Source organism: Platichthys flesus, chromosome 24, assembly GCF_949316205.1.
Source record: "Platichthys flesus chromosome 24, fPlaFle2.1, whole genome shotgun sequence".
Classification (NCBI taxonomy): domain Eukaryota; kingdom Metazoa; phylum Chordata; class Actinopteri; order Pleuronectiformes; family Pleuronectidae; genus Platichthys; species Platichthys flesus.
Genome location: NC_084968.1, coordinates 9,061,250 through 9,073,707, shown reverse-complemented (window position 1 = coordinate 9,073,707; position 12,458 = coordinate 9,061,250). Strand labels below are relative to the sequence as shown.

The 12,458-nt window shown below is 45.9% G+C and overlaps 1 protein-coding gene across 1 annotated transcript in view; it reads right to left on the bottom strand.

Moving 5' to 3' along the window:
* Positions 1 to 12,458, bottom strand: part of LOC133950059 (adhesion G protein-coupled receptor L3-like) — a 187,094-nt gene that overhangs the window by 91,672 nt on the left and 82,964 nt on the right. Inside the window, exon 5 of the mRNA XM_062384227.1 lies at positions 2,591 to 2,700. Within this exon, the coding sequence (XP_062240211.1) occupies positions 2,591 to 2,700 (110 nt within the window). The remainder of the gene's footprint in view (positions 1 to 2,590; positions 2,701 to 12,458) is intronic.

Here is a 12,458-nt window from a genome sequence, read left to right as displayed (position 1 = left end):
GGTGTGAAACTTTACTCCCTGATTATTTCGAACAGGATTAACCTATTTAGGATTTAGTGTCTTATTAATTATGCAGGTAAGGTAGTTTCTTAAGCAAGACGCAGATAACAGGCTCTGAATGTGGCTCTAAAAGGGTCCGGCTGCTTCCATCGTCCACCGGCCCCCCCCACAAGTGAACTAGATCCCCGCCATGTTATAACCTGCATCTGAAAATACGTCTCCAGTGGCCGCTACTGATTACACTCAACACACAAATAAACGCCTACGCGACTTCTGTAATGTTTACGTGCCGCCAGCAGAATGTTTAACCCTCTACAAGGTGCGGCCGTCCCCCCGCCCGCCCCCACCTAGTGCACCACTAATGGCCGTCCCCCGATGTTACAGCAACAAAGCTGCCACGGAACACTGGCTCACTGTTCCGTGTTTGGACTCGGCTTCTCGAAAATGGAAAGATGATTATATTGTTAGGGAAAAAGAAAGAAGAGCCTGGCAGGTTGGTGGTTGAGTCAGACGACTGAACGGGGGGGAGCGCCATGCATCTGATGGGTCTCGCTAAACTCCCAGGAGACCGGGGGGGCGATTACTTTTTGTCGCTGGGATAGTGACAGAGAAGCAAAACCAAGCCTCTGCATTTCATGGGAAGATTTTTACATTGGAGTCATGGTGTGTGACAGATAAGACGCCAGAAGTCAGTGTTATGGAATCTGATGGGAACGGAGGCTACATACATTTTTTTGCAAAAAGGGTTCGGGGGGGGGGAGAATTCAATCAGGTTTGAGCAAAGTCACTCCTGTATTGATCTCTATTGGTGGAAGGTGGGACTCGAGCCCTAACTACTGAACACTATGGATGAAATAGATCCAGGAGAAATGCTATAAGACTAAAGGGCAGAGGTGAGTAATCCCACCAGGATTACAAAGCCACGTGAGAGTATGCCCCAAATATAAACTATGAAAAGTGACAGTTTCCCCTTGAAGGGAAGTAGGTAAGCAGAAAAAACAATCAATGGGATCAACAAATTATAAATAAGAATGTCTCGGCTACATCCTATCCTTTTAAAGACTAGCAATCTGTGAATAACGTCAAATATATTGGATAAATCAACAAACATTTCAAACTGGATAGAAGAGGAAGTTCTTCTTAAACTATTGATGCTTCAAAAAGGGACATTGTCAACTCCACACGTTCCGATTGGTTAGACCGAGGTCCTGGCTGCAGAGTGTGCGGAAGGTGTAACTGCCCCATCGCAGCACCTCTCTACGGGGGAGGTGTTAGATACTGTCAGCGAGGTAAGACACCGACACCGGGGAGCTGAGATGGCAAAATGTGCATATGTCAGACTTGGCTACAAAAGAGCCGCCTGTCAAGCTGGGGATCACAAGTCCAGATAGTTTTTTTGCTGCGCACACATGAAAGAAAGCGCCTGCCAGGCCGACAGCTGAGGGAGCCATGATCACACGTTCAAAAGGTGGGTTTCATCTGAATTACTAGAGTTAGCCTGGACCTGGCAAGCTGCAGACGAGACAGATAACTGACCCACGACCACATATTTCCGGTTTTCATGTCATTTCTGAGCAGAGTGTGTCGGGATTTTTGGCAGGAAGAGTTTGGCGTTCCACTTTAGAGGTCATCCTAACACTATACTTAAGGTCGCGTGGCAACGTCCACTCCACTTCCTGCTGGCCTCACCTGGACTTCCTCTTTGCGTGCTCATCCTGTAGCCCCCCCCCCCCGTCAATCCTTCCAGTCCCTGCCCAAATGTTTCCACCTCAACTTACCCGAAGCCAGACTAGTGTTTCTCACCTGCCACACAAATTAAAAGCTGCTTCTTTCTCTATTTACTCCCGTCAGAGAGGCCTCCAGTCTGAGCACTAACTGGCAACTTTGATGCTGATGAAAGTCAAGTGGCCTTTCTTGCCGCAGCGACAACAGAGACGCGACTTAATCAGACGTGATTCCTCAAAGATATTCGAAATGCTGTGAACTGGGGGAGCTGATGGGAAGGCAAGTGACATGGCTCATACTAACAGGTGTGCAGTCGTTTCCTTATTCAGCATTCCCACTCAGCAGCAGTTATTCTGGGAAACAAATCTACATCTGTCTCAAATCATTTGCCTGTCGCGTCGCATTAAATCGAATCCCTTTACGACACTTACTTTATCCTGAATGCATTGCGCAGCCATTACCCCCCCCCAGAGGATGCTCAGTGTCGGCTGCAGCACGGCCGACACAACTGACGCCGTGTGGGATGAGGGGAAATGAAGAAAGTGTTAATGTCAGTTTCAACAAAGACTCAAACGGCTGGTGAACAGCATCGTGTCACTGGACAACACCGGCCTGCCCTGCTGCATTGTTTTTCACATGTAGATGACATGGTGAATAATATTTCCCGACCTCGTGCAGGGTGTTGGCGTTTTTCTCAAATAACATGAATCATCGCCCGTCTGCTGTGTTTTTCCAATCTGTGCGACTCGACTGTGCGACACATGTGATAGTTGTGCATTTCAACACACCACAAGCGTGTGGATGATGATGAGTCACGGCTGCTGGGAGGATCTGAGAAGGAGTGGGAGCACGGAGGGATACGTACTGTAAGGGACGCATTCGTACTGGACCTCCAGGTACTTGTAGGTCCCGGGACAAGGGTCGGGGAATACGTCCGGTCCGGCCACGACAGCACACTGGGTCCGGTTATTGCATCTGAAAAGGGAAGCAAACAAAAAAAAAAAAGGTTAATTTCAGTTAGTTTAAACATGGAACCAAGCGCAACAACAAACAACCTAGTCCTTCATATTGGCCACAATAAGTTGATAGTTGTTTAGCGTTTGGTTAGTGAAGTGGAAACTATTTAATTATAATGTGCCTGATGGCGGCATTCGAATTCCAGGATATTTTGGCTTCCTTTCTGGACAGTGGGAGGAAGCAGAGGCGTGCCGTCCATCTTTATAGACAGTGTAAGGGTCAGACCTGTAAATCAAGCCAAGAGGTGCAGAGCTCAGAGACAAGAAACACATCTGAGGAAGGAAACAGCATTTTCTTTTCCTGCTGCACCTAAAGTTCCCCAAACTACCGGCCTCCATGACTGTGACATTGAATGAAATGACCAAATGGCTTCATGTCTGAGGTTTAAACAGTTCAAATCTTAGTTGGAGAAACGTTTGTCTCACAGAGGCTGAATCTTTTTCGGTGCTTTTTTTAGAAAACCTTCAATAACAATGAAGATTTCATCTGGCACTCCGTGATAAATCCCAGCTCAGTGCAGGCGTTCAGTACCGGTAAAAAAACAAAAACTAAAGAAGATTAAGGAGAGAGGAGAGAGAACCGAGTTCTGTGGCATTTTTTACTTTTGAGAGATTATAAATTTGACCCGTCTCCTTTTTTTATTTTTTCTATTCGGGGTCAGAAGTTAACACCGCGGTTAAATTCATGAAGAGCTGGAGGCGCTGCAGCTCACACCTCGCCCTACATCCGGATTACATTGTTATGGCTGCATGATGGATGTTGGTGGTGGTGGTAGTGATGGTGGAGGTGAGGTGTGTGTGTGTGTGTGGGGGGGGGGGGGGCAGGCACAATCAACTGAGTGCGAAATCAGCCCCAACACGGAATGTAGGTCTACATTAAAAAAACTGAAAAAACAATTACGCTGCCGGTGGTGTTCTCGTGTGCCATTTTCCTTTTGGCAGTCATCAATCAAAGCCCCACTCCATATGCACGGAGCCTCTCGCCTGCCTCACACATAACAGCAGCACTTATCTCACAACATTAACTCTTAATCGTTCTGTCGGGTATCGATCGGACCACCGCGTCCGTTTGCAAAAACAATTCGGAGGACCGGGAGCTGGACAGGGGTCGGTGTGGTTCCTGTTGGGCCGTGTGGTCGTAGAGCTGCTGGCTCAGGATACACTCGGATCTATACTCGTTTCACGGACCGCCATTACCTCGCAATATACAGAAGGTATTTATTCCCCCCCCGAGCGAGGCCGTTCACAGTGGAAGGTCAAGGCGGGGTCTGACACAATGATTCATACGCCACAATTAAAGGCTTCTCCGGACCTTAATTAACATTGATTGGCTGCCGACTAATCAATCCAACCAGTGAGGGACAAGCGAGAAAAGAATCGGGGGCCCGATCTCATTTCAAGCCAAGTTCTTAATGAGATGTGGTGTGCCGATTCCCCCCCCCCCCCTCCCCCCATGCAGGCTTTATAGGTTCATGAACCCCCGCCCCTGCCCACACTAACCCCCTCCCCTCCCCAATCAGATGTGTGCGGCTTGTCCCCAGCGATGAAGAGCTTACTACCAGGCAGTGAAGTGCCAGTCAAATAAATAAGGGGGTCAAGCCCTGTGAACGTTGATAGAAACAATTATAGGGAGGCAGCCCCCTCTCCTCTCTGCTGTCTTCCCTTCCTCGCGACCACTTCTGCTTTATTCAGTTTGGATCCGGGTGGGGGGTGGCAATCAGCGGGTGAGAACACAAGTTGAGATGAAGTGTCACACGGAATTAGAGGTGAGACGGAGGCAAGAGATGCGACTCGCCGGAGGTTCGAGCGTAAAGAAATACAACACTTTTTCTTTTTCTTTTGCAGGGTGGATGGACACAGAGCTGCTGGCTTCTTCTACAAAGCGGCGATCCACTTCTTTGTGACTGTAAACTATTAAAATGCACAACAGGAGTTTGTGTTTTTTTTTGGGGATGAAACAACGCTGTCCCCAGAGGTTAAGCCTGCGCCGAATCTGGGAGTTTAATCATAGTTTGTAATAACTTCTCCCTGCAGGGATTAAATATCATAATGTGTATTTAACGTGGATTGCAAAACTTAATCCCGCATAAACATCGATCTTGACCCATATTCAAAATGTCCGTCCCGCGGGGGCACCTGCAGAGGGATAAATAAAAAAACTAAGGCGGAGAATTACAATTAAATGCATTAAGCACAAATCAATGGAGGAGTAGGCGGGGGGGGGATTCGATAGCAGGAGAAGCTGCTCGTGCCACGAGGACTTCACAATTACCAATTAGAAGGGGGGGCGGTAATCAGGGTTTCATCAGACCCTCGGCTGTGCTGGAGCCCTTTGAACCAGCAGGGGGGGGGGGGGGGGAGGAGGGAAATGGATTCACTTTGACTCACGCATTCAGACATGTGTGTGGTTCACATGTGCACGATGGAGGAGGGAGACAGCAGGTGGTGTGACGGTGCTGCAGGTGGTGGCTCTTACAGGCAGGATGGCTTAGGTTACATAAGCAAATGATAAAACTGCAGAGAAATTAACAGCGATACACAACTTATCAGCTCTCTGAAGCGACAAGGACGCTCAGTCAGACTTAAAAACACTACAATAACAACCCTTGATTTGACAAATGTGCCTCAAACCGACATTATTTACCCCCATTCCTACTTTTTTATTTTCTCTTTCTCCGCCAGACAGTTTTTTTCTGGTCTGCTGTTTGTTGTAACTGGCAGATTAGAGCTCAGACTGCCAGCTGACGAGGGAGCTGTGGCACAAAGCACCAGAGTCCTATGTAAGCACAAACTGTAATCACTATAATCGCCGGCTGATCCCACGGCTGCCTGCGAGGACAGCAAGCGGGTCGACTCCCCTCCGTCTATTGACCATGGACACGGGGCCGGGTAAAAAAAAAAAAAAATGAATGAATGAGCGAATGAATGGAGTAATAGACAAAAATAGAGAGAGCGAGGGAGAAAGAGAGCAGATAGTGCAGGTGCTGTCAAAGCCAGAAAGATTTGTCCTCACTGGAGAATAAGGAAAGAGAATTGGTGTGCACCACTGTTCTCTGGAAAATATCAACCGAGCGGAAGGTTCTCCAGTTTTTAAAAGTCCAGGTGGAAAAAAAATAACTGTGCAGAATCTACTTTCAACATACTTAATACTTCTACTTTCCCATAGAATCCACATGGAAGAAATTGAAATACGGTTGAGCTGCATCGATGGACATCACCGGCCAACTCTCCCATTTGCTTTTCCGTTAAAAGAAAAAAGCCAATTCATCCAATTCCAAGAACATCACACACATCCGTATCTGTACATGTGTTAAGAATAGAAAAACGACCCTCAAAGTGCTTCAGGGGCCGAGAGCGTGAGAGCGAAGACTTAAGTGCTTGTTGGTATCTCTTGGTTTTATGTGCGCACTGCACTGTGTGTCTTTGTGTGCGTGCCCGGGCTTTGTGCACACTAGTAAGAGTTTGTATTTGTAAAGAAAGGGAGGGATCGTTGTGGGAGAAGAAGTGACGGACGGGTCAATAGCCGCATCCCTCTGTCGGGACCCATTAAGTTCTGGTGATGGTCCTTCATTCATTATCTTTCCAGCTGTGCGCCACTGCATCCATCTTTTCTCATTCCGCCTGTCACCTGGTGCAACACCCAAATAAAGCAACAACTTTTAAAACGACACCAGAGCCATAAGCACTGTGCATTTAGCTCATCAAGCCACATCAGGCGAGTTCCCCGTGGAAGCCTTCAATCAGAGAGGAGCTTTTCAAGGAGCACACGTCTCAGCTTCTCCGATCGGGGAGTTGCAACAGAATGCAAAATAATCTGTTATGCAGCATCTTCAATTGTTTGAAGTTTCTTGGAAGAAGCCTCAAGCAGAGGACGATCAGATGAACTCAATCGACCATGCTGGGGCTCAGTGTCGAGCATGAACGCGCTCAATGAACACGTTGATATTTTGTTGGTCAACGCTGACCTGAGACAATCAGTTTAGGTTTAGGGGGGGGTTACGGTTATTTATATATGATGAACTCCAGTGAGAGTGAATGGCGCGCATGTGTCACGAGGCCATCACCAAACACCAGGAGCGAGCGAGTGTACTCCAAGTCTGAAGAGTGTGCTGAAGAGTGTGGGAGCACAGAAAGACACTCTCACACACACACACTCATTCCCCCACTCACTCACACAGAGACACAGTGAGATAGCAGGAGCTTTCCTGAAGTTACTTTCCTGACGAACAGTGGAAAACACACAGTGAAAATAGAGTTTCCAAGATGGTGCGCAGCTCGCACCCGATCAGGAGACGTGTTCCGACACCATCAATTAATAACTAAGTACATGATCGCAGGTTTGTCATAAAACATCATAACAGTCCCAATAAAACAATTGAATAAATGAACGTGAACTAGCTTATTTTCATCCGTATGAACTGAACTTGTGGGTGTGATTGAATTCAATGTGCTATAGTAGTGTCAGCACAGTGTCAAGTCAAATCACAGCAGCCTCCATTTGAGCCTCACCATGACATGATGCTGGAAGCTCGTCTCCAAAGTGACTACTTGGAATTTCCTCGATTGGTTGTGATGGTGAAAGGAAATCAGATATAAAAGAAAATCGGTATAAATAAAGGGCCAAACTGTGTAAACGTGAGGATTCAACACAGCCATTTACAAAACGCTGCTATTACAACCACTAGTTGAGATGCATTGTGGGTAACGTGGATGCCAGGTTCCGATAAGGAAGTAGGATGATATCTGAGGTTCTGCTTCGTCGCTTTTTATCCCTCGAGCCCAACAGCGTTATAGAAAAAAAAACTACTGGAGACGGAGGCTTTGGTTCCATTTCGATGCAGACTAGAATTCCTCCCAGCAGCTCATGCTGGAAAAAATGCTTTGCACAAACATAAGAGAAGGGAAATCAATCAGGATACAATGGGCTCTATAACAGAATTCCAGTTGACTGTGTGTGTTGAATACAATGCCAGTCAGCAGGAGAGATTGAGCCAATCAACCACACATAAATATCAGTTAAATATTGTACTCAGTCTCTCAGCCGGCAACTGAGACGAGTACCTGTAAACACAGTACAGCCGTGAGGATATTTCATATTTCTGAGAAGTTGATCTGCAGAAGTTCCACGTGTACACATGTCAAGGAAGTTGTGTGTATCTGCAAACTGCTCAATTCTTTGGGGGGGGGGGGAGATATTATTCTAAACAACAGAAAAACAATGTTGAGGGAATTGTGAAGTATTTGTGGCAGCCGACCTATATTTGTGGATTGTTCTTCTGCGGGTTACACATATTTAAGTCCCCTCACCAGTGAATCCACCTGACACACTCTGCCTTTCTTGTTCGGCTGCTTCACGAACCAGACCGAGCTGCTCGATGCAGATTAAAAACAAAACAGAAGAGGAGGAAGACGGGGGATGAACGTATATACAACACAAATACAATGGCAGAGTGTGGGAGTGGAGGATTTTCAAGTGAATCGCTGACGGGAACTCACTGTGCTCGAGCACTCACGCTTGAATGCCACTGCACGAGCACGGAGGAGAAGGAACATGCACGCGTACACCTACAATTTAACCGGCGATCGATCGATGCAAACAGCCAAAGATGATGGAGACGATTGAATTTGAGATGGACACCGGGCTGCAGGTGGCATCGGCATCTTTCCTTTCTTTACAGGATTAGCCGCGTGGAACGAGGCACAGATGAGTCAAGCGGGGACGATGTGCAGGAGCTATATGAGGCTCCAGTGACTCTGGGATGAGAGTTCAAGACTGACCATCTCTGATCAACTTCACCACCCCCCCCCCCCCCCCCCCGACGTCAATTCAATGCAATCTCCACCGAAATATGACCATCTTGTGCTCTTCTCTCCCCCGCTGACAAGCGTAATCCCTCTTTGCCGTTCACGGTGATTAGTAGCGTTCACGAGATTTCACATCACACACTTTTCCCCTCTCTCTAATATTGTATTGGGAAAATAAGCCACGCTTCATCCCGACGCAACAACAAGCTTAGAAAACCCGCAGTGGCACCGAGGCGCCGCGACTCTGGACGGGAAGAGATGATTAACTGGAACATGGAGTGTTTTAAAAAATCTGAGTTAATTCTGGAGAATTTATGGTCGGAGGTGGGATATGGATTCACCCGTGAAGCTCTTCTCCTGGTCTCGTCCAGGTCTCTAAAGTGAAGCGCAGGCTCAGCTTCGACAAACACATGCTTTCCCTGTGTATTTTAGACGAGTGGGCACTTTCGCTGAGCCGATGACAAAAATAATATTTTGTAAGTGAGAAGAGAGTGGTCTGGTTTTACGACTCACACTGATGGATTAGACACGTTTCAACAATGGTCACATTGTCTTCATCGTATTAGTTCCATTTGTACATTTGCCCACTGACTGAGCGCTGCGCCAAGAAAATATCCTGCCTCACAATTTATGGATAAAACTATTTATGGCCACTTGGTTCGTGAAAGCAACTTGTCCAGTTCTTTTAAGAAGGTTTCTGTCACTGTTTATTCGATAATGTGTATTTAACAATGGCAGCTACTTGAAAACAATCTGCAGGGCAAAGACTGATGTGGTCACTAGAAGTTCAAGATGCAAATATTCGGTTCTCTAGAAGGCTGCACAATAACCAAGCCTGTTGTTCGTTTTCTCTGTGTTTCAACGTTCTTAAATCAAACATCAAATCTGAATTTAATTTGAATGAGCGATTAATAGGGCGCTAATCTGCTCTTTCATTATTCTATTTAAAAAATATATAGCTTGTTTCACTCAGCTGCAGGATAGTTTTGTCTAAAAGTAAATCTGTAGCAAAGCAGACTTTTCTAAGCTGCTACCTTGTCGGACAACACAGGGTTGCGAGGTCAGGGGGTCACCTCAGGGCTATCACATGAGGGGGGGAGAAACAATTATTTCAACAAGCCTCTCAAGGCCAATGAGATTGTTACAGGCACAAGAGGTCACCCCCCCCCCGCCGTTTTACCTTCTTAATGTAATTGCACTTAATCTCACATAACCTGACCTTCTCGACCTTTGTCGGTGACTCATGCGTCGCTCCCTGCCCGTCCATACTTGCTGGTGAGCTGCATTTCTCCATATTCAATCAGATCGACAATTGCAACATTTTACCCCCACAGAAAGCAGAGAGACCATCGAGCAGGGTGAGTAAAGATGGCCAAGCTCATTACCCACATTTTATCTCTATGCCCCACTGCTTGTTTTTAGAGCTGAGCGACATGGAGCCAAGCTAGCACTCCGTCTATGAACACGACACCAGAACAATTGAAAACCACTCTCCCAACGGGCAGCCCCGGTTCTTAGCCTCCCAGTGTTCCCAGGAAAAGAACGCTGCAGGATAATGAAAGCACAAAAGTCGCAAGAGCTGCGCTAGAGGCCAAGGGTTGTTGAATGAGGTTCTGCACTAGAGCCGACATTATCCTCCGGCTAAGTGGCACCGGGGCTTTGGTGGATCTGGCGTTGTTAAACAAATGCAATGCCGTCTCGGGGGTTGTGATGCAATGTTCCCCCAGGGAGGGAAAGGAGGCACAACACAGGTGAGCACATCCCAGCCTCGGGGCTCCATGGAGCGCAGGGTTGATTGAGTAGATGAGACAGCATGTGCTCTACTCCTCGGGGGGGGGGGGGGGGGGGGGGGGGCAATATTTCTCATTGGCCTCGACGAGCGTGTTGAAAGAAATACAACGGATGTGCTGCACCTTGTTTCCCTCCCTAAGGGAACATTGGTTATGAACATACCTTCATATATTTCATGAGTAAATAAATTTGAACTGACACCACTCAGGTTAAAGAGCAGTGGTAAACTGTCATATGTTCTGAAAGGATAATCCTGGCAATTATAATACAGATTAAATCAAAAAAGGAAAGTGCAGATTATGTTTTTGTGAGAGGTTATGTAACTCAACACAACCTGTAGTTGTATGTAGACTTGTTTATTTGCTCTACTTGGTGGCATTATGACAACTGCTGTATCTCATATCTCTCTAATCTCACAAAATATAACCTCAAAAACGTACATTTCTGAATTTTGAAACCTCAAACTTCTGGGTGAACAAGAGTATTTCACATTTACTTCACCAAAACACTTGGAAAAATATAACACAATACTTCATTATATCGATGTGAGCCACAAGGGCTCCTTTACAGGATTCATGAATAAGAGTCTGCGCTGTGTTATTTTAAAAGGAGTTGTAATCCAGAGGCAGGCGGGTCAAACTTTCTCAATACAGCCTCTTTGAAATTAATCCATCCCTTTCGGTGCCACAACAGGTATCAGGTGAGGCAATTTCTCTCTCCACCTGAAAGGTCAGTCCGTGAGTCTGCACACACTGAGGAGATCTATCTGCCGGTGTGCACACAAAATTCCATTAAAGTATAATTTCGGCACATGCCGGGCGGCCCAGGGGGAGTTAGGATGCGTCCAAATTCAACATTAGGAAAAAAAGGAATTATTGATCAAAATAAATCAGTTTGAGGAGGAAAGTAAAGCTTGAGTTCATATTGCAAGAGTACGGCTTAAATTATCCAATAGAATACAATTATGCTAATCTACAACAATGCTAATTAATTTGGAATGAGAGTGTTGGAGTTCATGTTGAAATCCAATTGTGCTCCTCCGCACAATGGTAATATATGACCATTCTGTGGAGGACAATAGAGCTCATGTAATGAATCCTCTTTGACATGAATTCAAACTTGCATCCACATGCACAGCTTATCTCCGCTGTCAAGGCAGGGGCACAGTCGGCGGCCTTTCAGAGCACACACACACACACACACACACACAAATGTCCATCTTACAAAACGGGAAAAGATAAACTCGGCGTGCTAATCCTCAACCGTTTCCTTGGATGTCTGGAGATACACATCTTGAAAACTGTGCAGCTCGAAAAAAAAAAAATAAAAAAAGAGAGCGAAAGAGAGAAAGAACTGTGTTTTGTTTAAACTTGTTAGCGATTTCAAATTCTGCCAATATTAGTTCACATATCGTCAAGCCCACACAAACTGAAACACAACCTTGGAGCCAGAGAGGATATATTCATATAAATAATGCATTATCCCCACTCTATTGTCTTTGTTTAATCCTGTGAGCGAACTGACTCTGCCTGAAACTAGTGTTTATTGGACTAACACAGCTCCCGTGCACATATCTGCTGCTATTATCATAATTCCACTTACACTGATGTGATAATTAGATAAATGGGCTGGGAGGCCGTGTTGCATGTAAATGATGTCACCACAAGAGCCGACATATATGTGATTTACATGATGCTGCTGATAGGACGGCTGCTAATTAAAACACCAGCTCGAGTACTCCGTCATTATCTCCCGACTGCCCTCGTTTTAAGCAAGGCACCAGGGACTTCTGCCACGGAGTACCGACAGCTCAACATAGGATTTTTGACATGCACGTTACAACAGCGTCTGATCATCTCCCACGAGATAGCAGCCTCCTTCACTTCTGATCAATAAGGAACATGTTATTATCTTGAAGAGTTTTGCATTGTAAGGACATTTTCCAGAGCTTAACACAATCTTCAGCAACCTCAATTAAATTCTGAACCGAGACGACTGAATGTAGTCTGTTATAATTCTATAAAATAAATTTCTAGCACATTTAGGACAAAAGTTCATTGTCACATGTTTAGAAATCTGTTGTTATGAAAACAAGCATTGATTGGAAAAGTGTTTTTCTCC